The sequence below is a fragment of the Microtus oregoni genome, unplaced genomic scaffold (genome assembly GCF_018167655.1).
Source record: "Microtus oregoni isolate MIOR12 unplaced genomic scaffold, Mior012 000004F_ref0000308, whole genome shotgun sequence".
In the NCBI taxonomy this organism is placed as follows: domain Eukaryota; kingdom Metazoa; phylum Chordata; class Mammalia; order Rodentia; family Cricetidae; genus Microtus; species Microtus oregoni.
Window position 1 is genome coordinate 29,353,344 of NW_024543063.1, and position 24,513 is coordinate 29,377,856.

The 24,513-nt window shown below is 49.9% G+C and overlaps 1 protein-coding gene and 1 long non-coding RNA gene across 2 annotated transcripts in view; one reads left to right on the top strand and one right to left on the bottom strand.

Annotated features, from left to right (window-relative positions):
* Capn9 (calpain 9) overlaps positions 1–24,513 on the bottom strand; it is a 30,042-nt gene that overhangs the window by 529 nt on the left and 5,000 nt on the right. The window contains exons 3-20 of the mRNA XM_041649991.1: positions 23,535–23,604; positions 21,598–21,716; positions 19,663–19,796; positions 17,864–18,032; positions 16,686–16,769; positions 15,633–15,718; positions 13,039–13,116; positions 12,638–12,798; positions 11,402–11,559; positions 11,029–11,249; positions 10,424–10,460; positions 8,575–8,655; positions 6,625–6,682; positions 4,802–4,866; positions 4,165–4,233; positions 3,252–3,330; positions 2,023–2,139; positions 646–704 (exon numbers count right to left, since the gene is read on the bottom strand). Coding sequence (XP_041505925.1) covers positions 646–704; positions 2,023–2,139; positions 3,252–3,330; positions 4,165–4,233; positions 4,802–4,866; positions 6,625–6,682; positions 8,575–8,655; positions 10,424–10,460; positions 11,029–11,249; positions 11,402–11,559; positions 12,638–12,798; positions 13,039–13,116; positions 15,633–15,718; positions 16,686–16,769; positions 17,864–18,032; positions 19,663–19,796; positions 21,598–21,716; positions 23,535–23,604 — 1,845 coding nt within the window. The remainder of the gene's footprint in view (positions 1–645; positions 705–2,022; positions 2,140–3,251; positions 3,331–4,164; positions 4,234–4,801; positions 4,867–6,624; positions 6,683–8,574; positions 8,656–10,423; positions 10,461–11,028; positions 11,250–11,401; positions 11,560–12,637; positions 12,799–13,038; positions 13,117–15,632; positions 15,719–16,685; positions 16,770–17,863; positions 18,033–19,662; positions 19,797–21,597; positions 21,717–23,534; positions 23,605–24,513) is intronic.
* Positions 419–11,635, top strand: LOC121447014. The gene is made up of 3 exons (XR_005974149.1): positions 419–556; positions 3,258–3,422; positions 10,930–11,635. It is a non-coding gene; the product is annotated as an uncharacterized LOC121447014 (long non-coding RNA).

Here is a 24,513-nt window from a genome sequence, read left to right on the forward strand (position 1 = left end):
GCTTGGATTACAGAACGCGCCACCAAAGGCAACTTTTTACATGATTATGGGGGCGCGGGAGGGGGCGCTCCAACTCGGGTCCTCATGTTTGTACAGCAGGCACTTCGCACACAGCTCCCCAGCCAGGTGAATCTTTTTTTAAAGGCTAAATGAACTTTCAGGACAGAGAGATGACAGTATTTTCTCCCTGTTGAAGGGGGCAGCCTCCCAGAGACATCTTGGGCAGGGCAGCTTGCTTTTTGGTGACCCTCCCTCTTTCAGATAAAGGTGACCCTCTACCACAGTGGAGCTGAGGGAAAGAGAAGCAGGCAGACAGCTCAGGCTCTTTGTGGGAAAGTGGACCGCTACAGAAGCAGCCGGAAGCGGTTCCCTTCTTCCTACCAGGCTTGCTCACATTTGCATGGAATGTTCTGTTTCCTCCACACGTGCTTCCCTGGGCAAAGCACGAGCAGACACGAGCGCAACAAAGACACCCACAGCTCAAAGGATTGCAGCGCGGATCCTACCGACTGCCAAGCGAACGGAAACACCAGCCTCTACGCTGTAATCGCCCAGTGTGAGTGCTAACCCTGCCGGGGGGTTGGGGTAAGGATTACAGAGTGTTCGTACTCTGCCGGGCCCTAGCTGGGGTCCGCTTGGCCATACCTCGTTTATGTTGAGATGGATGATGTCTTTGTTCTTTATCCTGAGAGCCTGGAACACCCCTGGTGGAAGGGAGGGAGTGCCACATTGGATGGAGACAAGACCCTGGGCGGGTTTAAGGGTTCCTGGACCACTGGAAAGTCTGTGGGTAGCTGCGCCCTCTAATGGAGATCAAATTCCCTGCCTGGCAAGGTGGAGACCGTCCAAGGGGCTTCAACAGGCTTCAAGTCCTGGCCCAAGAGACCTGAGAAATGACTGTCTTCTCTGGAAGCCAGGCTCCCATTCCAGAAGATATACAGCCAAACGTTGATTAACAAGGAGGAGGAGGAGGGCTGTCCCAGAGCAGCAAGGAGAGAAGGGAGACTCCACAGATGCAGTATGGACCTGTTTGGATGCTGAGTCTACCAAGCAATGGTGACGTTCTTTCACCACCCTGGACACTTCACTATGGACTGGGCAACCCATAGTGGTGAAGATTAGCTAAGATTTTTTCCAGGGGTGTAAAATGCATAGTGATTATAAAGCCACAAGGATTGGCTTTATGTTTGTTTGCAGCAGAAGGGACAGAGGATGGCTGAGCCGCCCTGGACACGCTGGCCACTCTCCAGGGCTATTTGTAGGGGAGAGTATGACAATGAACCACCTCCTCTCTGGTAAAATGATCGAGTCTGTGTCTAAGCTTTCGGAGGGACAGCAGCAGGTGGGGGGACTCGATCTGAAATGGGGCCTTTCCTCAGTAAGTGGTATGAGACCTGCCCGCTTACAGCCCTTCGCAACCTGTAGGTGTGTGATGAATGGCAGCCACAAGACATAGTCTCCTACAGCCACTCCTATTCCATCTCTCAGCTGAAGACAGGGCACAGTTATCTTCACAGACCCCACGGTGCCTCTCTGTGTCCTAGATCTACCATATTTTCCCCGGGTTCGTTTGTTCGCTCTTTCTTTCTTTCTCTTTTCTTTTCTTTCTTTCTTTTTTTTTTTTTTTTTTTTGGTTTTTTGAGACAGAGTTTCTCTGTAGCTTTGAAGCCTGTCCTGGAACTAACTCTTGTAGACCAGGCTGGTCTCGAATTCACAAAGATCCACCTGCCTCTGCCTCCCAAGTGCTCGGATTAAAGGCGTGCGCCACCACCACCCAGCTCCCGGGTTCTTTCTTATATACCCATAGATGAGGGCTGGAGACCCGGAGCTGGGCACTCCATGCCCCCAGGGGTCCAAGACACTCTCAGCTCCCCTGTCCACTTTTGGATCCCTTGCACACTCATGGTCCCCTGCACACTCAAGGCTCCCCCGCACACTCATGGTCCCCTGCACACTCATGGTTCCCCTGCACACTCACTACTCCCCTGCACACTCTTCACTACCCCTCCCCCGCACACTCACGGCTTGCGTTCTCCAGCCGCACTAGGCAGTTGAGGTAGTCATCAAAGCCCAGCTGGAGGCTCTCGTCTGTGTACCTGAGGATGATCAGCTGCAGGAGATGGCCACTTAGCTGAAAGCCTGCAGAGGGACAGGAGACCCAGGACCTGCGATGACCGAGTCCCATAGTGAACCCACAGCTTTGGGGTCTCCAGAGTCACAGAAGTGAGTTTGTGTGTGTGTGTGTGTGTGTGTGTGTGTGTGTGTTCATGTGGATGTTCCTGTGTGAGAGTACGGGTGGAACCCGGGCCTTGTGTAGTGTGGTTAGTGCCTTGACGGATGAGCCATTGCCCCAGTCCACTGGTACTCTCAAGACCCTTAAGATCCAGGGTGTTGTAGCTATCTCCTGAGGGGGATACCACCCTCAAGGAGGGATGTTGTGTAGGGACTCACTCCTCACATCATACTAGAGAGAGGTGCCATGCACACTGGAGGCCAGCGCGGCCCTGGAGATGCCCTTGCGACCACAGGACATGGCTCCTCTTCTCTGGCCTTTGTTTTTCTCATTCATCAGATAGTCTGGATGAGTTGGAATTCCATCTGGGTCTGTCTTCATTGCTCTGCTTCTTAACGCATGTTTTTGGGGAGTGGAATTCGTTCCCTGCTGTAACTCCGGGTGTGTGCCTTCCGCATGCGCACAGGAGCATTTGGAAGTCCACTGGGGTCTTCTCGCTTATGCTCCCCCTTCCACCAGAGGTGGAGGCTGGTCGGGCTCAGAGCACGGTCTCTGCGGCACACACCCCATGCTCAGCCCTGTCATTCCTAAACCCTGGCGTCTACATCCATAGGCACAGAGGAGCAAGATAGGCCGCTCTCCCCCATATCAACTTAGGATGACAAAGACGTGGTGAAATCCCATAGTTCCCTGCTCAGTCTGTTCTGCTCAGGACACATTCTGTTCTTTACAGAGGACCCGAGGGGTCACACTGTGTTGCGGCTGTAAATGCCTGTTTAGCACACAGCAAGGCTGGCCAATCACAGACAGCCCTGTTCTTTCCTTGTTGATTCTTTTCCCCATATTTTCTCCCTTCCCCCTTTCCTCATTGCCCCTCCCCCATTCCACCCAGCCTCCTTTCCTGTTCCTGTCACTTGTCCAATTGACTGCCCCAGCCATCCTCTCTCAGGTTCTTTCCCCACTTAAAACAACAGGTGAAAAACCAGCTAGAACACGCCTCTGACTGCAGTTTCTTTACCTGCAGCCTTCAGCACGGTCCGCAGCTCATAGGAAGACATGGTGCCAGACTTGTCCACATCGAACCGGAGAAACAGGTTCTGGGCCAGGGAGTGGAGCATTGAGAAGTCAGAGTCCAGGGACCAGTGACAGCTGGTAGCTGCCACGGAATGACAGCTGCCTTCTAGGCAAGGTTGGACCAGAACCTTCCCCCTCCTCCCTCCTCTCTCCCTCCCTTTCTTCCTTTCTTCCTTCGGTCCTTCCTCCCTTTCTCTTTCTTTCTTTCTTTCTTTCTTTCTTTCTTTCTTTCTTTCTCTTTTGCTTTGACAGAGTCTCATCTAGCCCAGGCTAGCCTCCAAATCTCTATGTAGCAGACGATGAACTTAAACTTCTGATCTTTGTGTCTCTGCTGCCTAAGTGCTGGGATTATAGATGTGCAGCAAAATGCCCAGCTTCTTGCTATGGATCACACCCAGGGTTTCATGCATGCCAAGCAAACACATTATCAATTTAGCAGACCCCCCAGCCCGTGGACCCCTTTTTACTTTTCTTTCTTTCCTCCTCCTTTTTGTTATCGTTATTTTTAGTTATTTATTTTTTGGAGACAGGGTTTCTCTGAGTAGCCCTGGCTGTTCTGGAACTCATTTTGTAGACCAGGCTGGCCTCAAACTTGGAGAGATCTGCCCACCTCTGCCTCCTGAGTGCTGGGATTAAAGGTGTGTGCCACCCCCACCCACTTGGGCCCTCTTGTCTTCAACGCAGGTCTCACAGGGCAGGCTCTATTCTCAGCCTCCTTTTCTCTCGAGCAGAAGCACCCTTGCACCTCTGCCAACAACAGGATGCACTGCGGCTCCTTGACCGCCCTCCCAACACTGCTCAACCTGTAGCCTAGGCCTTTGCCCCACTCTGTTGGGGATCTGGACCAGATCACATACCATCCAGTGCTTCAGCTTGTCCCAAAACACCCGGAACTCTTCAAACTCCAGCTTCCCATTGCCACTGGTCTGGCCACGTGGGCTAAGGGTCCTTCAACTTAGGATCCTCATGGTAGCCTGGCTCTGGGCTCACAGGAGGAGGCCAGGGTTATATGGTAACAGAGTTGGGGCTCTGGGGGAGTGACTTAGTGATGGAAACAGGAAGCTCTGAAGAGCGGGAATGGCAGATAAGATGGGGATCACCCGACTATTTATAATACAGGAAAGCAGGCCCATTGTCCCCTTGGGGGAGACCCCAGATCCCCTCAGAAACCTTCTTTCCACTGCGTGGTGCTGACCCTTTTGATTTTGACCAAACCCTAGTTAGGTTGGGAGAGCCCTCTATTTCTAGAGCTGCGGTGCCTGCCACAGGACAGTGAGCACCTAGGACACCCCTCCTCAGGGGGACCCCAGGAGAGTGAGCACCTAGGACACCCCTGCTCAGGGGGGGATCCCAGGAGAGTGAGCACCTAGGACACCCCTGCTCAGGGGACCCCCAAGAGAGTAAACACTAGGACACCACTGCTCAGGGGGACCCTGGGACAGTGAGCACTAGGGGACACCCCTGCTCAGGGGTATCTGTCCATGGAAAGGATACGTCCATTAGAGAGATGATATTTCTGCAGGACAGCAGGCTCAGCTTCTTGAACTTGAGGGCTGTTTCTGTAATTACATGGGAAGCTATGCAATCAATGACCCTGACAAGACAAATTTATCCCCTATTCTTCTGAGAGTCCATGGTGTATTTAATGAGGCTCTCTGGGACCATCATGTGAACACCGTCTAAGGATGCTGAGAGCAGGAACTGGACTTCTGGAAGAAAGGCTGGCAATCTGTGCAGAAAGCCTTAAAGATGGGACTGTTCTTACGCATATACTTTAGCACGAGGGATCCTAAGATTTTTACCATCTGCCTGTTTATTAAAGATGTGTGTATGTGGGTTTGTCTGCGCATGTGTACGCACCGGTGCCTGTGGAGGCCAGCAGAGAGCATGAGGTGCCCCGGAGTTCTAGTTACAAGAGATTATGAGCAGCCTAACTCTCGTGCTGGAAACCCAGCTCTGGTCCTCTGCAAGGGCAGCTCCTAACCACTGGGCCATCCCTCCAGCCCAATCAGCATCCTGTCTATAACTGCAAAGGGTATTTAGAAGTTATAAAAATGGCTAGCGACACACCTTCAAAGGGCAGGATTTAAAATAGCAGAGGAGCTGAATGCGGTATTGTATGCCTATAATCCCCACACTAGAGAGGCAGAGGCAGGGGAATCACAGCAAGTTCCAGGTCAGTCACGGCCCAAGAGAGATCTGGTTTTAAACAAAAACAATCAAATAAACAAAAAATAAATCCCCAAAAGTGCTGAAGAAATTTGATATTCATACACAGCTCGTAGAGGTAGTTGGGTATACAATGTGTCTTTAATCCCAGCATTCAAGATCCTGGGCTGGAGGAAGGCAAATTTGAGGCCAGTCTAGGCATTTAGCCAGACCCTGTCCCAAAAAATAAAAACAAGGGCTAGGGAGAGTGTTCAGGCAGTGGAGTTTTTGCCTTATAAGCATGAAGTTCTAAGTTCAATTCTCCAGAACCCACACAAAAAAACAAAAAAATCAGAAGCACTGGCATGAATCTGTAATCCCAGCACTGGGGAGGTGGCATACTGGGGGTTCCCTGGCTGGCCAGACTAGTTTACTTGGTGATTCCCAGGGCAATGACAGACTCTGTCCAAACAAACAAGACAGGAGGAGCCATATCTGAGGTTGTTCTCTGGCTCTGCACATCTGTACATGTGAACACACCACACACACGCATACACAGACACACACACACATACACAGACACGCACCAGTATTCCATGTGTAAGAATCTAGTAACAACCACAAATTGCATGATTCTTTTGTGTGAAATGCCCAGAATGTCAGGTCTAAGACAGAAGACAGCTGAGAGTTTACCAGAACTGGGGGAGGATGGAATAGGAAGTGACTGCTGTGGCAAAAATGTCCTGGAATAGACGCTTACACACATGTGCAAACATAGACACATATACACACATACACACACAAGTGGACATACAACACAGATAACACACATGCACACATGCCCAGCACAGACAAGGCACACAGACACAAATGCACACACATTCACAGTGCACACACACAGTGACAGTGGTTACTTGGGGTCAAGATGTGCGATGGATTTTATCTTTACCACTAAGTTTTCTGTAGGAAAGTCTGCAGAACACTCTACCATGCCTGCATCACTTCTGCAGTTGGGAAACCAGCAAAGAGAACAGTTTCTACAGTCTGCATACAGGCCAGCCATGGCGAGCAGATCTGAGGCTCTAAGGAGCAGGGCCTGGGTGAGCCCAGCTAGTGAGGCCATTCTTCCTCTCCAGAGAGCCCCTGTCCCCTGTGGGAATGACACTTACTCTTTTGCAGAACAGCATTTAAAACATACTCAAGCTCCTCAGCAGACACCTCCATGTCCTGTGGAGTAGAGACAATTGTTCTTCATGATCCTTATCAATCCTAAATTGGACCTGGCTCCTTGGAAAGGCCCTGAGGACACTGCTGGGAGCTGAGTTCACCTCCATGGTAGCTGCAGCCCAGTGCTTTCTCAGGGGAGGGCCATCGGCCCCGGGAGAGACAGCAGCCTGGAGAAACTCAGGGAAGGGAAAGGCATGCTGCTCATTCCCCAGAGGATGCAAGGTTCCCCGAGAAGGTCCTCGTACCTTCTCACAGGAGTACACAGAGAACTGGAAACACTTCATGTATGGGAGTCTCACCTGCTAGTCAAGGCAGGAGACCTAGGACACAGTTCACTGGTTAATATAAAACCTCTAGGGGTCAATTTTGGAATTGTCAGTTGAAGAGAGCAACTACCTCCACCATCTACAAAACAGAAGCTGATGTTACCAGAGACACAGAAGGAAGACTGCAGTTCTAGGTGGTCCAGGCACTTCAAAGTAGATTGTGTTGTAGTGTGTGTGTGTGTGTGTGTGTGTGTGTGTGTGTGTGTGTGCATGTGTGAGAGAGAGAGACAGAGAGAGACAGAGAGAGAGATAGCTGCACATGTCTGGAGGGCTGGCTCTCTCCTGCCACCTTTACCTGGGAACTAGGGATCCAATGCTTATCAACAGGCTTTAATGGCAAGTACTTACACTTGCTGAACTATCTTACCAGATCCTGTTTAGTTTTTTTGAGACAAGGTAGCCCGTCTAGCCTGGAAATCTTCCTACTCAGCTTCTCTTGTGCTTACATGACAGGCACAAGTCACCACATCCAGCTACCTATGTGGTTTTTATGCCCTTGGAGGTCTGGTAGTTCCTCAAGACGCTCAGGTGCTGAACTAACCCAAGTGGATATAGTCACTGTTGACATCATTTTAACATATGCCAGTCGGCTCTGCCACTGAAGCTTCCTGGCCCCGGGAGTGGGTCTTTGGGGTGTTCAGCACTGGTAAGAAAGTATATTGCAGAACATGGCTCCTCCGGCCAGGGGAAACAGGCATGGGGCCACACACCTAGCCTCCCAGTTGGATGTGGAGCAGGACAGGACCTGAGCAGGTGGAACTTCACTCTCAAGGGGCTTTTATTGGTTGTTGCGAATTAAGGCTGAGTGAATGTTCCTGCACTGGTTCCCCACTTCCATCCAAATGCTGCATGCACCGTTCCCTCGGGGACTTCGGTCCCTGCCACATGCACCTGCTCAAGGACTCACAGCTATGGTGATATGGGTGGGACCAGCCCATCACCTCTAAAATCCTCTGGAGATCATTTGCCCCCCTCACCCCTATCATGCCTGGGTCTGGAGAGGGGTGGCTGCATATGGCCCCGTTTCTCCACCTGAGTCCCCTGCCCCACTTTCTAAGTATCTGAGAAGCAACCAGCTGATATGGTCCTCTGAGTATAAGATCATGCCCCCAGGCTGGCCCTTTCAATCCAGGAGCCCCAGGCAGGAGAAAGGAGCAAGGTAATACAGTCACTAGTGTCTATTATGGTCTCTAAGGAGGCCGTTACCAGTAGGGGCATGAGGCCTGGAGCTAGGTAAGGTTTCATCTCATTCCTAAGAACTGCTAGGGCTCCCCAAAAGGAAGCTGAGCAGAGACGAGAATGAGGCGGAAGACCAAGGACAAGCAATGGGCCCTAGCCCTAACCCTAACCTTCTTCCCATCCCTAACCTATCGCTGGTCAACAGAGGTGATTTATTGACACTGTCAGCAACCCCAGGGACCAAGCTGGCTTTATTTTGTAACAAGCCCAGAAGGGCTCGGGGAAATGCTGTTGACAAGCTCATGATCACAGTCCTCTGCTGGGAACCCAGAGCAGGCCCTTAGCCAGAGTCAGAGTGTAGAGGGGACCAAGACGGTTGTATCCTACCTCACCAGCAATTCGCTGGAACAGGGCCCGGAACTGCCGCTCCTCCTCTGTTTCCTCCTCCTGTGGAGTTGGCTTTGGGGGCTGCAAGAGCCAAGTGAGGTTGTGTAAAGGTCAGAGAGGAACTCACAGAAGAGAAGCCAGACACGTGCTTTCCCACATTAATAGCAGAAAAGAGGAGCCCCACACCGGACGCTAGGCTGGCCCTGAAGGAAAAGCCAGCAGAGCTCTTCCCTAGTACGTGGGAGGTCCTTAGTTCAATCCCCTCACAACAAAAGGAAAGAACGGGAAGTGCCCAGCACAGAACATGCTGGCCAGCATCAAGCTGCTCCAGAGCGTTTCACATGGGGCTAGAGAAGAGGGCCTTTTCAGTCACGTGGCCAGAGCTGCCCTGCGGGTTCATCCGGCATCTCCTGATCTCTCAAAGCTAGATGAACAACTTGGTTTCATCAAGAACATGAAGCTTAGCTTGAGTGAACTCACTGCAGTTGTCCAGAGTGGGAGATCTGTACTCCCTAAGTCTCCCTTAACATGAATGAGAAGGCTAAGGGTGTCTGGACAGATCTAATATCTCTCTTGATAGTCACCTTCCAAGTCTGTCACCAGCACCCAGAGCAGGCAGATGGCTCAGTACAGTTTAGGTGTTTTGCTCTGCTGTAGATTTTGGCCCAAAGGTCCTGAGTTCAAGTCCCAGCAACCACATGATGGCTCACAGCCATCTGTAATGAGATCTGGTGACCTCTTGAGGAAGAGACCTGGTCAGTTGTCCTCATCAACAGAACCGCCATATACTGGCTGCCCTTGTATGTTTAGAAAATAATAAATAAATAAATAAACTGCAGTCCTAGGGGGCAGCACAGAGCAGCAGGCTTTCCCCGAAGCGGGTTCTGCTGCCTGTGGACATGCGGACCGTTTCAGAACACTTTGGAGTCTTCCCTCACCCCTCACATAGCCAATATTTATTATGCAGCTTTGGATTTCACAATGACATGTTGATTCAAGCATATTATGTACTTTGACCTTATTAATTCCTCCATTAGCCTCCCCTGCTCTCCCTGCTAGATCCCTTCCTCCTTTTGGTTAGCCCCCCTTCTACTTTTATGACACACATATATGACACAGACTTGTGCACATGGACAGAAAGGTCTTAAGCACAGCTCAGAGATCTCGCAACCCCCACAGTGAGTCCTGTGTTCTCCAACTCAACCGACCTCATTTTTCTTTTCTTTCTTTTCTTTTCTTTTCTTCTCTTCTTCCCCTCTCCTTCTCTCCCTCCCTCCCTCCCTCCCTCCTTCTGATCTTCCTTCTTTCTCTCCTCCCTCCCTCTTCCTTCTATTCTTCCCTCCCCCTCCTTCTTTTTCTTTCCTTCCTTCTTTCCTTCCTTCCTTCCTTCTTTATCTTTCTTTTTGTGTGTGTATGTTTTGAGGTGGAGCCTTATATATCCCAGGCAGGTCTTAACTTTGCCTTGAAGTCCTGAGCCTCCCCCCCCCCAACCTCCGAAGTGCTGGAATCACAAGTGTGCCCCATCTCAGCTATCTTCTTAAATAAAGTAAATTTGAAGTCATCTCACTTCTTTAACAATTAGCAGAGGCCTCTCAGGAGAAGGGCAAGCCCAAAGAAAGATGGTACCTGAGAGGACTTTATCCCAAGCACCTGCCTGGCCCCTGCCTAGTCCTACAGGTGTCAGGTGTTCTGAGGGATGAGAAACAAAAGCCCTGACCTCTGAGTTAGAACCAGTCAGGGCGCTTACCTCTCTTACCTCGCTGCAGGCAGCCAGCTACTGTGGTTTCAAAGAAGAGTTCTAGAACCTTCAGCTGAACCCCTCCCTCCTCAGCCACACGGGAGGACTCACCTCAGGAAGATCAATGTCTACGTTCTCATCCAGGTCCCTGCAGTGGCAGAAAGTACAGCATCTTAGTTGTGGGCATGCATCTCATGGGACCAGAGCTATGGAAGGGTTCTGGCCTGTCAGAGCCCTCTTGTTCAGTGTTACTTGTGTCTCATGGGGTTGGCAACCCCTCCCTGCACCAAGACCCCATCCCCAGCCTTTCAACCCCGCCCAGAGTGCCGGAGAGGAGACTGGCATGATCCCACGGGCAGCCTGCCATCCTGAGCACATGAAACCTAGAGACTATGACAGCACCAGCTTTGCAGATGCACCCCAAAAGGGCTCTTGGGGTGATCTTCAGAACAGGGCTCCTCTAAAAATCATAAGCTCTGCCTCCAGAGGAGACGGGCATTGTCAGAGACCAGCCGCTTGGCCTGCTCAGCACTATTCCTCTGGGGTTGGGTCCTGAATTGCACAGAAAGGACAAAGCCTCCTGAGCAGCGGCATTCATCTCTCTTGTTTCTTGACAGCACAGGCGATGTGAACTGCTTCAGGCTCCTGCTGCCTTGGCTCCCCCACTCACAGGGAGTGCATCAAGAGTTGTGGACTCTGCAGCTCCCACTCCTCACCGAGTAACTGCTCTCTTCTCAGAGAAGATTCTCAGGCAGAAGTCAGCCTCCTGGTGTGGCTCAAAGGTGCTGGGGATGAGGACATAGTCTCCCGGGGGCAGCTGGAAGCGACCCGACACTTCTCTTAAGTTGATGAATGTCTTGCTTCGGGCCAGGGAGGCGTGGTACCTGAAAAAGTCCCTACTCAGGTGTCCATCCTGGTCCTGGTCTGTGTCTGGGCACTGCAAGGGAAAGCAGAGGTCATCAGGGAGACATGACTCTGGTCTCCATACTCAACTCAGCTGCAGAACTGGCTGTTTATTGTGGCCCAGAGTTCAGAAGCAACAGGGAACTCACAGTCCTTGCAGGGACACTGAGAGCAGCTGGTCCCTACCTGGTAAATGGCGTAGCCGATGGTCAGCATGTTGGCACCAAACCTCTTGAGCTTCCTGCGGTCTTTCTGCATCAAGGCAGCTAAGAAAGTGCAGCCCTCCCGGCCCTCATCCCTCTCGGTCAGGGACAGCTTTATCTGTGGGTTGGTCCAGAAGGTGTCTGCATTTGAAAGGGGGTGGATTACTATCCCTCCCTTAAAAATGGAAAATCATAGCTCAGATGACAAGATGCTTGCTGTGTGGGCATGTGAGTATGATTTCCCAGAACCGACTCCCACCAAAAAATGAAAACAAAATAAACAATAAACAAAATGTTCAGGAGGACGGCTCAGTGGATAAAGGCATTTTCTATCAAAGCTGATGACCTAAAACCCACAAGACAGAAGGAGAAGGCCCACTCCCAGAAGCTGTTCCTCAGCCTCCACTGGTGCACCATGGAAAGCATATGCATGTTTGCACACACATGCACACGTGTATGTATACACACACTAAATAAATGTGATAAGTAAAAAGACAAGGTGGGTATAGCGCACACAGTTAGGGCTGGGGATGTGGGACCAGGCAGATTCCTGGCACTCACTGACCAGCCAGCCTAGTCTCCTTGATGAGCTTCTGGCCAGTGAGAGACCCTGCCTTAAAAACAAGGCGGTGACTTTGAGGAGTCACAGTCAAGGTTGTCTTTTGTCTCTCAACTCACATGAGCACACAGAAAAAAAAATTACAAAATCAAAATAAAAACCCAACTCCTGGGCTCATACATGTGAGCACTCATAACACTAACACAAAGACCAAAATGACAAGACCCACACTCAGAAGGACACATACACTCTCTACTGCACCCCCGCTGCTTGCTTCCAGTCCTGGAGAGGTGGTCTCTTTCCTCTCTGTTTCCGTTGGCCCTCTCGCCCTACTTTCTTTACCCTCAGCAGTACTCAGACTCTTCTGCTTCCTCCACCTCCTCAACCATTACCCACACAGCCCTTTAAGGCTCTGATGCCTGCCCCCCACTTCTCTGTGGGGCAGTAGATCCTTTCCCCCCACTAACCTGGTGTGACTTGTGGCTATGTCCCCTGAACCTTACAACAGGGCATTTCCCTGGGTGTCTCTTACCAGCTTTCTGCCTAAGACTCGGCTGTCATCTTCTGAGCTTGCTGTCCCACTCTACAGCATGTCCCTTCCATGTCCCCAGATAGACTGGATATGGGAATAGGAGACGGAATGACAGAGAGGCCACCTACCCAGGAAGTTGCGGCAGCCACCAGCTGTGGAGCCACGAACCCAGCTTCCTTGGTGGACGGTCACCTCCCATTTGTGGAGGGCATTGTCTTCCAGGGCATCAGGTGTGAGGTTGCAGATCTCCACTTTGTCAAAATGGGCCTTGAAGTCCTCGAATGCCATCCTGAGACAGAGGCGAGGACACATTATCAGGCATCATGGCAATGGCAGCAGCTTCTGTACAGTCAACCACCTAACTCTCTTCCTGGAGGGGGGGACACTCCTGGGGTCCCTCCCAGAAGGATGGAGACAGGGAGAAAGACAGAGGGAAGAGGGAAGGGGATGAGGAAGGAAAGGGAGAAAGAGGGGCGGTTGTTGGATACATGACCCTGATTGCACACAAAAATGGAAAGGAAGCCATTACCAAAACTCCCCATCATCAAGAGCAGAGTGACCCAGGCGCTTCTGCTCCTCCAGGTCCACAGAGCGCCACTCGAGGGAGCTGAAAGATCAGAGCCACAGTTCAGCCTGGGTTCAGGGCCACCACCCTGGAGTCACATCAAACCAGACATGCATAATGTAGGGATCATCTCCTGCTTAGTGAGGCTCACTGGGCCCAGGGACATGAGGCCAGCTCACCGCCGGCTCCAGCGTGACAATGGTTACAGGTGTTGTTGGTAGACAGTCCTTTCATAGGTCATTGTGGGCCAGTCACAAGGAACTGACAAAGTAGCCCTGTTGGAGGTCACGGTTCATGCATGCCACTAACTCACAGCCTGCCTGTGGCCTGGAACAAGCCAAAGCCTCCTTGTCTATAAACTGTCAGCGGAAAGTGCTACTAACTCCTGTGGGGGCCATTTGAAATACCAAGTGCCTCCTTTATGCTACCAGGAACTCAGGAAGGGTCTTCTGTGGCTGAGTCCAACCTCAGGCCCCAACTGGAAGGCTCAAGTAGACCTAGAACTCACTCTCAGAAGAGCTGCCGAGGAGAAACGCGGACACCCTTGCTCAAGCTTGGCATTCCGGTCTCAGTGCTGTGTGTGTTGGACTCCCTCATTGTCTTCTAACCCAGCAGGCTCCCTAGCCTTGCCTGGGTAGGTTCTGGGATCCCCAAGGGATCCACCTATAGTATTTAGTTATCGTCCTTCCATCCATGCATTCACACATCACCCACCCATCCATCATGGACCCGTCCACTAATCCATCATCTACCTACCCATCTTCCTTTGCTCTATCCATCCATCACCTGTACACTCATTCTTCAATCTCCATCTGTCTATCCAGCCATCAATTATCTACCCATCCACTTATTACCTTCCACATCCATCAGTCCGTCATCTCTCTATCTGCCAATCCGTACGTCATCTAGCTATCCATTCATCCACACACAATCCGTCAGTCATCTGTACACTCATTTTAACCCATCATGTACCAATATGTCCATCATCTATACATCCATCAATCATCTATGCATCCATACATTAATATCTTTGTCCATTATCCATCATCAGTGCATTCATTCATCTATCATTCTATCATTATCTAACCCAACAATTTATCCTTCATCCACTCATCCATCATCTATCCATCAATCCATTCACCACCTATCCATCAAACATATACTATCATCTATCTATCTATCTATCTATCTATCTATCTATCTATCTATCTATTATTTATCTATCATCTATTGCTCTAATTATCCTGTAGATCTTAGAAATCCCAACATATACTGTTTTTCTTTCCTAATTAAGGTAAGCACTTTTATATTTTCACACGAAGGTTGAATTTTCTGATTCCTCTGGCCTGTCTAAGTGGCCAATGTCACTACTTGTACACTTGGGGCTGTCATCAAGTAGAATAAGGTTACTTGAACACACACTGCAATAGACCACAACACAGTGGTGGTCAATATTTATATCTAGAATTTTCCATATGATACTGTGTTTTCAGACCTCAGTTGACCATATTTAATTGATACTCTGGATGGTGAGATCTCAGGTGAAGGGAGTGGCTGTCATTTAAATCTCGTCACTTCTGCTGTGATTTGGTGACTGTGTGGCAGGGCTAGGCAGGCTCATGGCATCCAGGGAGGGCCCCAACAGGACAGAAGAGAGAACTAAGGGTCTCTGTTGACTCGCTGAGTCATCTTCTTCAAAGTGGGATGCATTCAGCGATGGGCAGCTGAGCAAGGCCTTTGACGTGGCAGCATAGGACCCCAAGGGACTAGAATGGTCATGCCACCTGCTCTGTGGGCAGACAGCCTCTGTCCTTCTCCAACTGCAGCCTCCGTTTCTCCTTCAGCCAGAGTTTCAGAAGAGGAAAATGGCAGCTTCCTTTTATAGATTGATTCTGCAACTCATGTTAATTCTAGTTTCAACGTCAGTCTTGTTAATTCAGGCCTCACTCTGTCTCAGTTCTCCCCATTTCCACCGGCAGAGGGAGGCTCATCTTGCCCTTCCTTTGCAGTCCTGGTCCAAATCCTTCCTAGCCAGTCTCCTTGACATCTGAGAAGGGCAAATGTGGACCAGCAGCACCAGAGTCTTGCAGGGCTGTGGAGAGGCTGTGTCTTCTCAATTCCCAGTCACCTGATCACTGTCTCTAGGACTGGTGGGGACAGCCTGGAAAGAGTCTAGTAATGGGCCAATTTCCTGTTCTTCTTCTGTTTCTCTGTTGGCTTTCGCCAGAGATCAATGGCTACCAGAAAGAGCTGTAGAGTGACCTGCTTGGCAGTGTTTCAGAGATTCCCAGCCTCAAACACCCATGCACACTCACCCACGCACACATGCATACATGGATTCCCGTAACTGGAGTCAAAGTCCTTCTTGATACCCCAGTGGCAGTAACTATCTGCAAATGTGACTGCGTGGCGGTGAAAGAGCTATCCTGAGAGTTGTTTATACAGGATCAAGTTTGACATAGGTATTCTAAGTGAGGCCTGAAGGGAAGAATCAGGGAGTTCTGCACAGGACTCCAGACACATGGAGCTGGCCACGGAGAAGGAACAGAGCCTCTCACCTGTCGCTCCAGCGCCCGGTCCACTCCACCTGGCCCCAAGGGTTTCGAACTCTAATGAGCTTGATTCTCCGGTCTTGGAAGTTTACCTCAAAGGAAAAAGCGTCAAGGAAACAGTGTGATGAGCCTGACATTGGCTTTAGTCATCCGGAAGACCCAGGTCCGTTTCTATGTATGGCGACATTATTCAGGCTCGTGGGTAAAACACACTGGAGATGTGTTGCCCAAACACATCTTCTTTCAGGCCCACTCAGCTTTTCTGAGACAGGTTTCTCTATATCCTGGCCTTCGATTTCCCACACTCCCATCCCAGCCTTCTAAGTACTGGGATTATAAGCCTACACCACCAGGCCTGGTGAGAAAGTCATTTTCTTTTGAGACAGAGTCTCACTAAGCACCCAGGCTCATCTCGAGCTTGCTGTGTAACCCAGGCTGGCATCAGCCTCCCGTTGCTGGAGTAACAGGATGCTAGGGCTACAGATGTGCAACGCTATCCCAGATGGCCCATCCATTTGAGGCACTTGGGTGGTAGAAGCCCGTGAACCAAAACTTCAAGACCATCTTTGACAATATAACAAGTCCAAGGCCAGCCTAAAATATGTGAGATTCTGTCTCAGACAAGAAAAAAGGAAACAATTCAAGCCTCAGAATTCGGGAGCTCATGGTTCTGTAATCATACGAGCCAACTCTTGTCAGAAATCTCACATTCAGAAATGAGCAAGCACCTTGTCTGTGGACAGAATGCAGAAGCAAGTGGATCTCTGTGAGTTTGAGGCCAGTCTGGTCTACAGAGCGAGTTCTACACAGAGAAACCCTGTCTCCAAAAACCAATCAAGCCACCAACCAACCAAACAAAGAACCATAAGCTCAGACCAACTGCAATTCCCAAACGGCGAGTTCGGAGTGAGATCACCTGCCTGCTCTCTGGTTCCTGCCTGCTGTGTTTCACCCCAGCCCACCTGTGTTAGGTAGTCTGTTCTCTGCTCACAGCAAATCTGAAGACCGGTGTTGTCCTGTTTCCCGACCTCAGTCTCCTAAAGTGGGCCCCATCCCTACCTGGTCCAGCCCAGTCACAGTGTAGGCGTGGCCCTTAACGAGACCAAAAGGTGTGCGGGCTTCAGATTCAGAGGCATCCAGGATCTAGAACAAAGGAAGAACAAGGGTCATACCCATCCTCTGACCCAGACTCCCCGGATCAGCCCTAGCCCCAGCCCTATGCCCAGCTCACACATCCCAGTCCTCACTTCCGCTAGGGCAACCATGTATGCAAGTCTTAGAAGTTGGGGGTGCAGGATGCCCTAATAGGTTCATCAGTGATAGACAGCAATACCAATCTCTTCCAAGGGTGTCGGGGGGGGGGGGGATGATGACCCCATAGATTGAAATGAGTTTGCTTTTCTATCTCCAAACAGAAACTAGCCACCCTGGTTATAGATGGGTAGATGGCACCCACAGTGACACAGAGGAGAGACATACCCTGGTAACGTGATTTGGTTACAAAACATGAATCTTCAGGAGAAGCGTTTATAAAAAAAACAAATTTTTATAGTTAATCCAAAAAGAAAGGTGAACTTGAGTAGCTTTCAAAAGCAGAGGGTAGAAATTATATCTACGTATGTATCCTACTGCATAGCGGAATTAGGAAAATGCTGGTGGCTTTCTATCTGGTGGCTTCTCTTTCATGGCATAGAAAGTAAAAGGAACACATTTCAGAAAAGCACGCCGGAGGGTCCCTTGGGTGGGATGACGTCAGCGTTGATGGGCAGCAGAGTGACAGCTCTGGCGTTGAGCACAGCCAGCGCCCTGGCTGCTGTGCTGCTGGGGAAGCAGCCCTGGGTTTGACAGGAGACACAGACCCCGCGCTTCCAGACCTCACGGGTGCCTCACTTGGCTGCAGGGATATTTGCCTTTTGCAACCCAACACGCATTAAACAAAGGCTTGCATTTGCTTGTTTGTTTGAGACAATCTGGCGTATCCCAGCCTGTCCTCCGGTTATGGAGTGGAAGATGACTTTGAACTTCTGACCCTCCTGCCACCTTCTCCTGAGTGCTAGGAGTCACAGCTGTGTCTCCCCAGTCTCTCTTATACAGTGTTGGGGACGGGTCCCAGGGCTGCCTGCAAGCCAGGCAAGTGTTCTACCACCTTGTGTGGTAATTAAAGATGACCATACTCAAGTGCCTTTTGGGTTGCTGCTTCTGTCTGTTGGTGCCTAGATGGCCGGCCAGCCACTTACATCTATGGAGCAGCCCAGCAGGGAACCACGCTTCAAGGCCTTCTCCAGAATATCATAGAAGTCCTCCGGTGCTTCTCGCATTTGGAAGGTCTCGGCCACACCCCCAGTGAAGTCTTCCATGGCCTCCATGGTGCTGCCCCCCTTCAGGGCCTCATAACTCCCGTTAAGCCTATGACGATGGAAGAGTGGATTGTTTGAGGGGGTGGAGGGACAGGGAGACGGTTTGCTCAGTTCGCAGAGCGCAAGCTGGACTCTATGAGGAAAGGCAGTGGTTGGTAGTGGGGCAAGTCCTGGGCACCAGCCAGCTGAGCAACCGAGGCTGGCAAGGGGAGGAGTCTGTGGAGCTCTCTCACAGTCTTCCTGCTGAACATGGTTTGTGTGTTTAAACTGCACGCTTTCTTGTTTGTTCTCCTGCCTCCTAAGTGCTGAGATTCATAGCTGGAATTTTCTTTGGACTGCCAACCAGCTCCCCAATAAAGACAGAGAGATGTATTAATTATGAATGCTCGATCTTAGCTTAGGCTTGTCCCACTAGCTCTTTTAATTTAATTTATCCTGTTTCTATTCATCTACGTTTTGCCTCGAGGTTTTTTGTTTGTTTGTTTGTTTTATTTGTTTTTTTAACCTTTCTTTCATTCTGTATTCCCACTTTCCCTTTTCCTCTGTGTCTGGCTGGCCCCTGGAGTCTCCCTGGCATCTCCCTGGCATTTCTTTTCTTTCTTCCCCAAGCCTAAATTCCTCCTCCTACTTACTTGCCCAGCCTGGAAGTTCTACCTATATCTCCTCCCTCTGTATTGATCATTCAATTTTTTATTAGATTAATCAGGTGCCTTTAGGCAGGCAAGATAAAACAGCAACACATCTTTGCACAGTTAGAAAGATGCAGCACATTGTTATATAGTCAAACAAATATTCCACAACGGGGATTCTCATTGTTCTTTGTTGAGACAGGCCCTGATTCCATAGACCAAGTGGGCCTCAAACTCACAGCAATCCCTCTGTCTCAGATTCCCCAGTTCTAATACTGTAGGAGTAAGGAACCACATTCAGCTTCTAATTGAAAGAAAAAAACTTAAGACACAATATTGCTATATATCCTGGCTAGCCTGAGCAGGCCAGGTTGGGCTCAAACTTATGTTGATCCTCCTACCTCAGTTTTCCCAGAGCTGGGGTTAAAGACATTCATCACTATGCCCAGCTTCTTCTTGAAATGTGTGTGTGTGTGTGTGTGTGTGTGTGAATGTATGTGTGCAGCTGTTGTGTATGGATGCATATGCCTGTGTGCACACACAGAAGCCAGGGGAGGGTTGTGAATGTCATGTCTATCACTCTCCTCCTTGTTCCCTTACAGGGTCTTTCACTGAGTCTGGGGCTAGGACAATGGCCAGCAAACTCCAGAAACCTTCCTGCCCCTGTTCCCTACAGCACTGGGGTTACAGCCATTCACGGCCAACCTAGCATTTTGTATTTGTGTGTATAACCTACGTTTATACACATGCACTTCTCACCGCTGCCTCTGATGGGTGAGAGCCCCCTGTGCTCCAGCTCCCTCCATCCACATATGCAAGGTTACGCACTGGTGGGTAACCTTGCCCTCCAATGGCTAGCTTCCGGCTTTTCTCTAATCTGACGTATGTCTCATCAATTGTTCACTGTGGACCGCTGCATCAGGCTTGTCTGCCTGTGTCCTAGGAGATGTGAGCACTCTTCCTTACTAACCACACCAGTTTTCCCACCAAACGTCCTTGTGAGTGGATGAGCCTGGGCCTCTGGGGGCAGGAGGCAGGAGCCCCACTCACTTGGCGTAGGCTTTCTCCAGCAGTGCGCTCCAGAACTCATTGTGGTCAGCGGAATGGAGGAAGACCAGGCGGTCCCTGAAGGTGGGCAGGCGGTCATCAATCACGACATCTAGCCACTCGCTGTGCTGCCAGAACTGGTGCCAGGGCAAGTTGAGGAGACAAGGGTGAGTCCCAAGGTGTGGTCCCCATGGTAAATGCTCACCCCTTGGGTCCTCCCTCTGAGCAAACTTCCCTTGTGCTCCAAGGAGAATCTTATCTGGTGTCACACAGGACCGCATGAACGTCGTGGCAGAGTCATCTGGGCGTCATAGCAGGATAACCCAGGTGTCACAGCAAGGCTACCTGGATTTGTCCACTCAGCCATATACTGGGCTTTCATCCATCATAAAATTCAATTTCAGAACTGTGTCACCATGGAAGTGGGTGAGGAATCCGTCACAGTAGACATGTCTGTGCTCTGAACTAACACATCTCCATAGGGCACCAGGTTAGGTGGGGGGAGGGTGGTGTATGGGCTCAGCTCTGTTCCCAGTCTCTGTGTATACTCCTAGTCCTGGCCATTCATTATCCCACATTTTCCAACCCGCATAGTCCTGCTTGGTTCATAGACAGAGCTCCAACATGAATGTATGGACTTGGTTTCCCTATGTGCCATGCATATGGAAATGAGGGTCATATGGGTAATGCACCTGAGAGTCTGTTTGGGTGTATGCATGTGTGAACATAAGCCTTTATGGGCTTGAGTACCCATATACATACTTAAGTTTGTGAACATGTCTGTGAGCGTTCATGTGCATGCACTTGTGGGTTAATCCATGTGTGTATACCCTTAAATGTGCACTGTGTGGGTGTCCTAGATGGCATCAACTGTCTGGCACAGCTTGGAGTCATCTCAGCATAGCAGTTGAGGAATTGCGCGGACTGGGTTGACCTGTGGCCGTGTCTGAGAGCTTGTCTTGACTGAAAAGTGATGCGGGAGAGCTCAGCTCCCTGTGGGCCCCCCTCCCCGACCTCAGCAGACAGTCCCACCCTGTATAAGACCGCTAGCATGCGCTAGTGAGCAAACCATTGCTCCATGGTGTCTGCTTGAGTTTCTGCCCTGACTTCCGCTAGGTGAAGAACCGTGACCTGAAAGTATAAGCTGAATAAACCCTGTCCTCCTCTAGGTTACTCTTCCATCAAAGGGCTCTATCACAGACAGAAAGAAACCAGGACAGAGGGTGAGCACACGCGCGATTGTGTGTGGGACAGAATGTGTATATGTGAATGTGTGTGTGTGAGTGTGCATATATGTGAGCTAGCGCATCTGTGTGGGTGTACTGTGTATGAGTCCACAGGTATGATAATGCAAGAACGTGCGTTGCCTGCATGTATAGAAGCATGTGTGTCTTGGCACAGGCATGTTAGTGCGTGTGTGTGTTTATGAATGCAGGTAGGTATACACACACATGTGAGTCTATACACCTATGAATGTGTTTGTACATTGTGCTCATTTGTGTATTACACGTGTGTTTACCTAGGTGGAGAGAAATCGGCAGAAGAACCTAGACAACACTAGGATCAGACTCCAGGGACAGCCTCACCATCAGCTGTCACATAAGGTCGTGGCTTGTGTGACCGTGTTTCTCAGTTTTCTGTTTGAAAGCCTCCAACAGCTCCCCAACTGCACTTCCTCAGTGAAGGGAGCCGCTCTGCTTATGAGACATGCCCTGGCTCCCCAGAGGAGCAGCCATGTTTCCCTGAGGACACTGTGTGCACCTCCTTTCCTGGTGCTTGCTGCCTCTAGAAATCCCCGTAGAAGATCCCCACAGTTCACACTAGGACTCATGCACACTATCACACAGCTCCCAGAGCTGTCAACAGTACAAAGCTGCACACACTTTCTCCTGGGCCTCCTACCCCCGAAACAAACACAAAGGCTCAGGCTCTCCTTACCTGGAAGTGAAATATCCCGGCATAGCCAGAGCCAAAGCCTTGGTCCTGGGGAACCACCCTGGCCAGTGCTTTCTGGTTGAGGGTTAGGGAGGCGATGGCCGCCAGGAGCCAGCAGTCTCCTGCAGAGTGAAGGTCACATAGGGATCAAACTTTCTGCTGCTGCTGATTCTCAGGAGTCGGTCCCGAGGGGTAAGGAGACACATTTCCACTTTTCTAAAGACGACAGAGTGACAGCGAACCCCTCGGTCCCCTCCCCCTGTCCAGCCTGCTCTTCTGTCGTGCTCTGTGTGCCTATTAGATACTCGGGCAGCGTTTGCTGAGTGGTCGCATCTCATCTTCATAAGGTCCCAGAGGACCAGAGCTGCACGATGTGTCTCAGGGGCTCTGGAGTCAGGGTGGGGAAGGGGTCTTGGAAACAACCGAGTGGTGTCTGCTGCAGTCCTGGGCTACTGCCTCTCCTAGACCAGGCTTGGTTCAGCTCTGAGCAGCAACAGCTCCAGGGAGGCTCCTTAGCCTTTCTTTCTCCCTTCCTTTCTTCCTTCCTTCTTTCCTCTCTTTTTTCTTTTTTGCTTTTTTTTTCATTCTATATACCAGGCTGACCTGGACCCCGTATGTAGCCTAGACTGCTCTCTCCATCCATCTATCCATCTATGTATCATTTAGACATCATCTACTCATCGCTCACTCATCCACCTCTGCCCATCACCCATGCATTCACCATCCAGCTACCGTCCTTCATCACTAATCTACCCATACAACATTTACCTATCCACCATTCTTCTATCCATCCATTCATTGACCATCCATCATCTGTCAATTGTACCATCTATCATCTGTCAATCATATAGCATATCTGTACATTTATTTATGTATGATCTATCAATTTTGTATGGTATATCTTTCAGTCTACTTTCTATCTGTATTATCAATCTTGTATATCTGTTATCTATCATTTATCATCTATTTACTTGTTATATATTGACTATCTTTTATAGTCTATCTATATATCTTATGTCTTTAATTTATCATCTATATATCATCTATCTATTGTCTATTATCGTCTTCAATCTATCATCTACATACCCTTATCCATCCATATTCTTCCTTCCTTTCTTTCTTTCTTTCTTTCTTTCTTTCTTTCTCAATCTAGTCTAACGTCACCAGTTTCAGCATCTGGCTTTGGGATTCTAAGTGAAGAAACTCAGTGAAGACATTGAGATTCCAGTGACAAGGATCACGGTGACAGCCTGGGCTATGAGTAGCTCAATCTACACAAGCCATGCTTCCTTCTTTAGCAGATTCTATGATGTGTTTGTTTTTCACATATCCGGCAAGGGTAAGTTTTGCCCTAACTCTTGATGCACTGGACTGATTTCCCGCTGTGAGCCCGAAAGCCACTGTGATGTAATAGCTAGAAGTGAGGTTTCTGTAGACAAATGGCTTTGCAATCTGGCTGCCAGCTGTCATTCATGACCTTGGACATATTGCTTGGTTCCCTTGCCTCAGTTTCCTGATGTGCAGTCTTGGGAGGTGTCTGGGAATAGGAACAACAGTGTGCAAGTTTAGGGAGTGTATCTGGCAGGTGCATAAGTTCACGGTATAGGCGTCAGTGAGCTATGAAACCATGAGGTGACCGTGAGGAGCTGGAGGGCTGGGAGCCTCTGAATCAGGTGCTGCTTTAAGGGGAGGCTCAACTCTCTGGAAACTTCTGGACAGGCCCAGAACCCAAGCACTACATACCAGAAAAGCAGGAGTGGCAGGGGTGGGGAGGCCACTGGACTCCCTTCGGGGAAGAAAGCTGAAGACTAGGGAGGGAGGGGACAGGGTGGCAGCCTTGCTCTGCCCAGCCCTGTGCCCTGATCCCAAGGGGCCTGTGCTGCTCTCACTCTGGGGCACTGAAGTGGCATCCCCTGTCGTCCCCGCTCCTCTCTACTTACCCAGTTCCCCTTGGCAGATGTCAGTCCTGGTGGCTCCTCCAAGAATGAATTCTGGGTTTTCCACAATTTCCTGGAGGGTAAGAGTACCTTAGGGAAAGGCCCAAAGCATAGCAGCCATTACAGAGAGAAAGGCAGCCCCCTCGGGGGAAGAAGATTCTCCTGGAAGGACAGGAGGAGGAAAAACTGCCAGGGATGTACATTCTGACCTTCCTGAACTCAGTTTAGTCCATCCATAGCTCAACTCAGGGGAGAGCCTGGCACAGGCACCTTCGTCTATAGAAGCTCACACGGTATCTCACCAGGAAGTGCCAGCCACATACCAAGCCTCGGTGTGGGGCCAGGCACAGGCTGGTTTTATATAGCCCCTTACCACGAGAATTACCAGCTGCGGGCCTTTGAACTCTTCTCCATCGAATGAGCACGTGATCAGCTCCTCAGGCCTGCTTCCCCACACCCTACCCAGCTGCTTTCCTTTCTCAATAGATTGTCTGTGTCTGCACCACATCTAGAGGGATGTCTTTATGTCACATGTAATTTAATCCACACGTACTATGAACGCTTTATTACACATTACTCTATTAGGAGTTTAGTGTAAGTGTGTGTATTTTATGTATATTACTATAAACATTAACATAGAAACCTAATATGGAAAGTTCTATAAAGAATATTAAAAAGTAAAAGCAGTTATACGGAACATGTGGGGTTTATTGAGACAGGGTATCACTATGTAACTTTAGATGTCCTAGAACTGGCTATGAAGACCAGGCTGGCCTTGAACTCATAGAGATCCTCCTACCTCTGTTCCAAATGCTAGAATAAAAGGCCTGTGCCACCACCTCCTCTAAGATGTGTATATATGAAAAACTGTTTAAAGTCTCGTAAGAATGAAGTCATGACACACGAAGCGCAGTCACCTGTTAGCAGAACAGCAGGGGTCTCGGGACCCCTGACATGCAGAGGTAACAGATAGCTCCAGTGG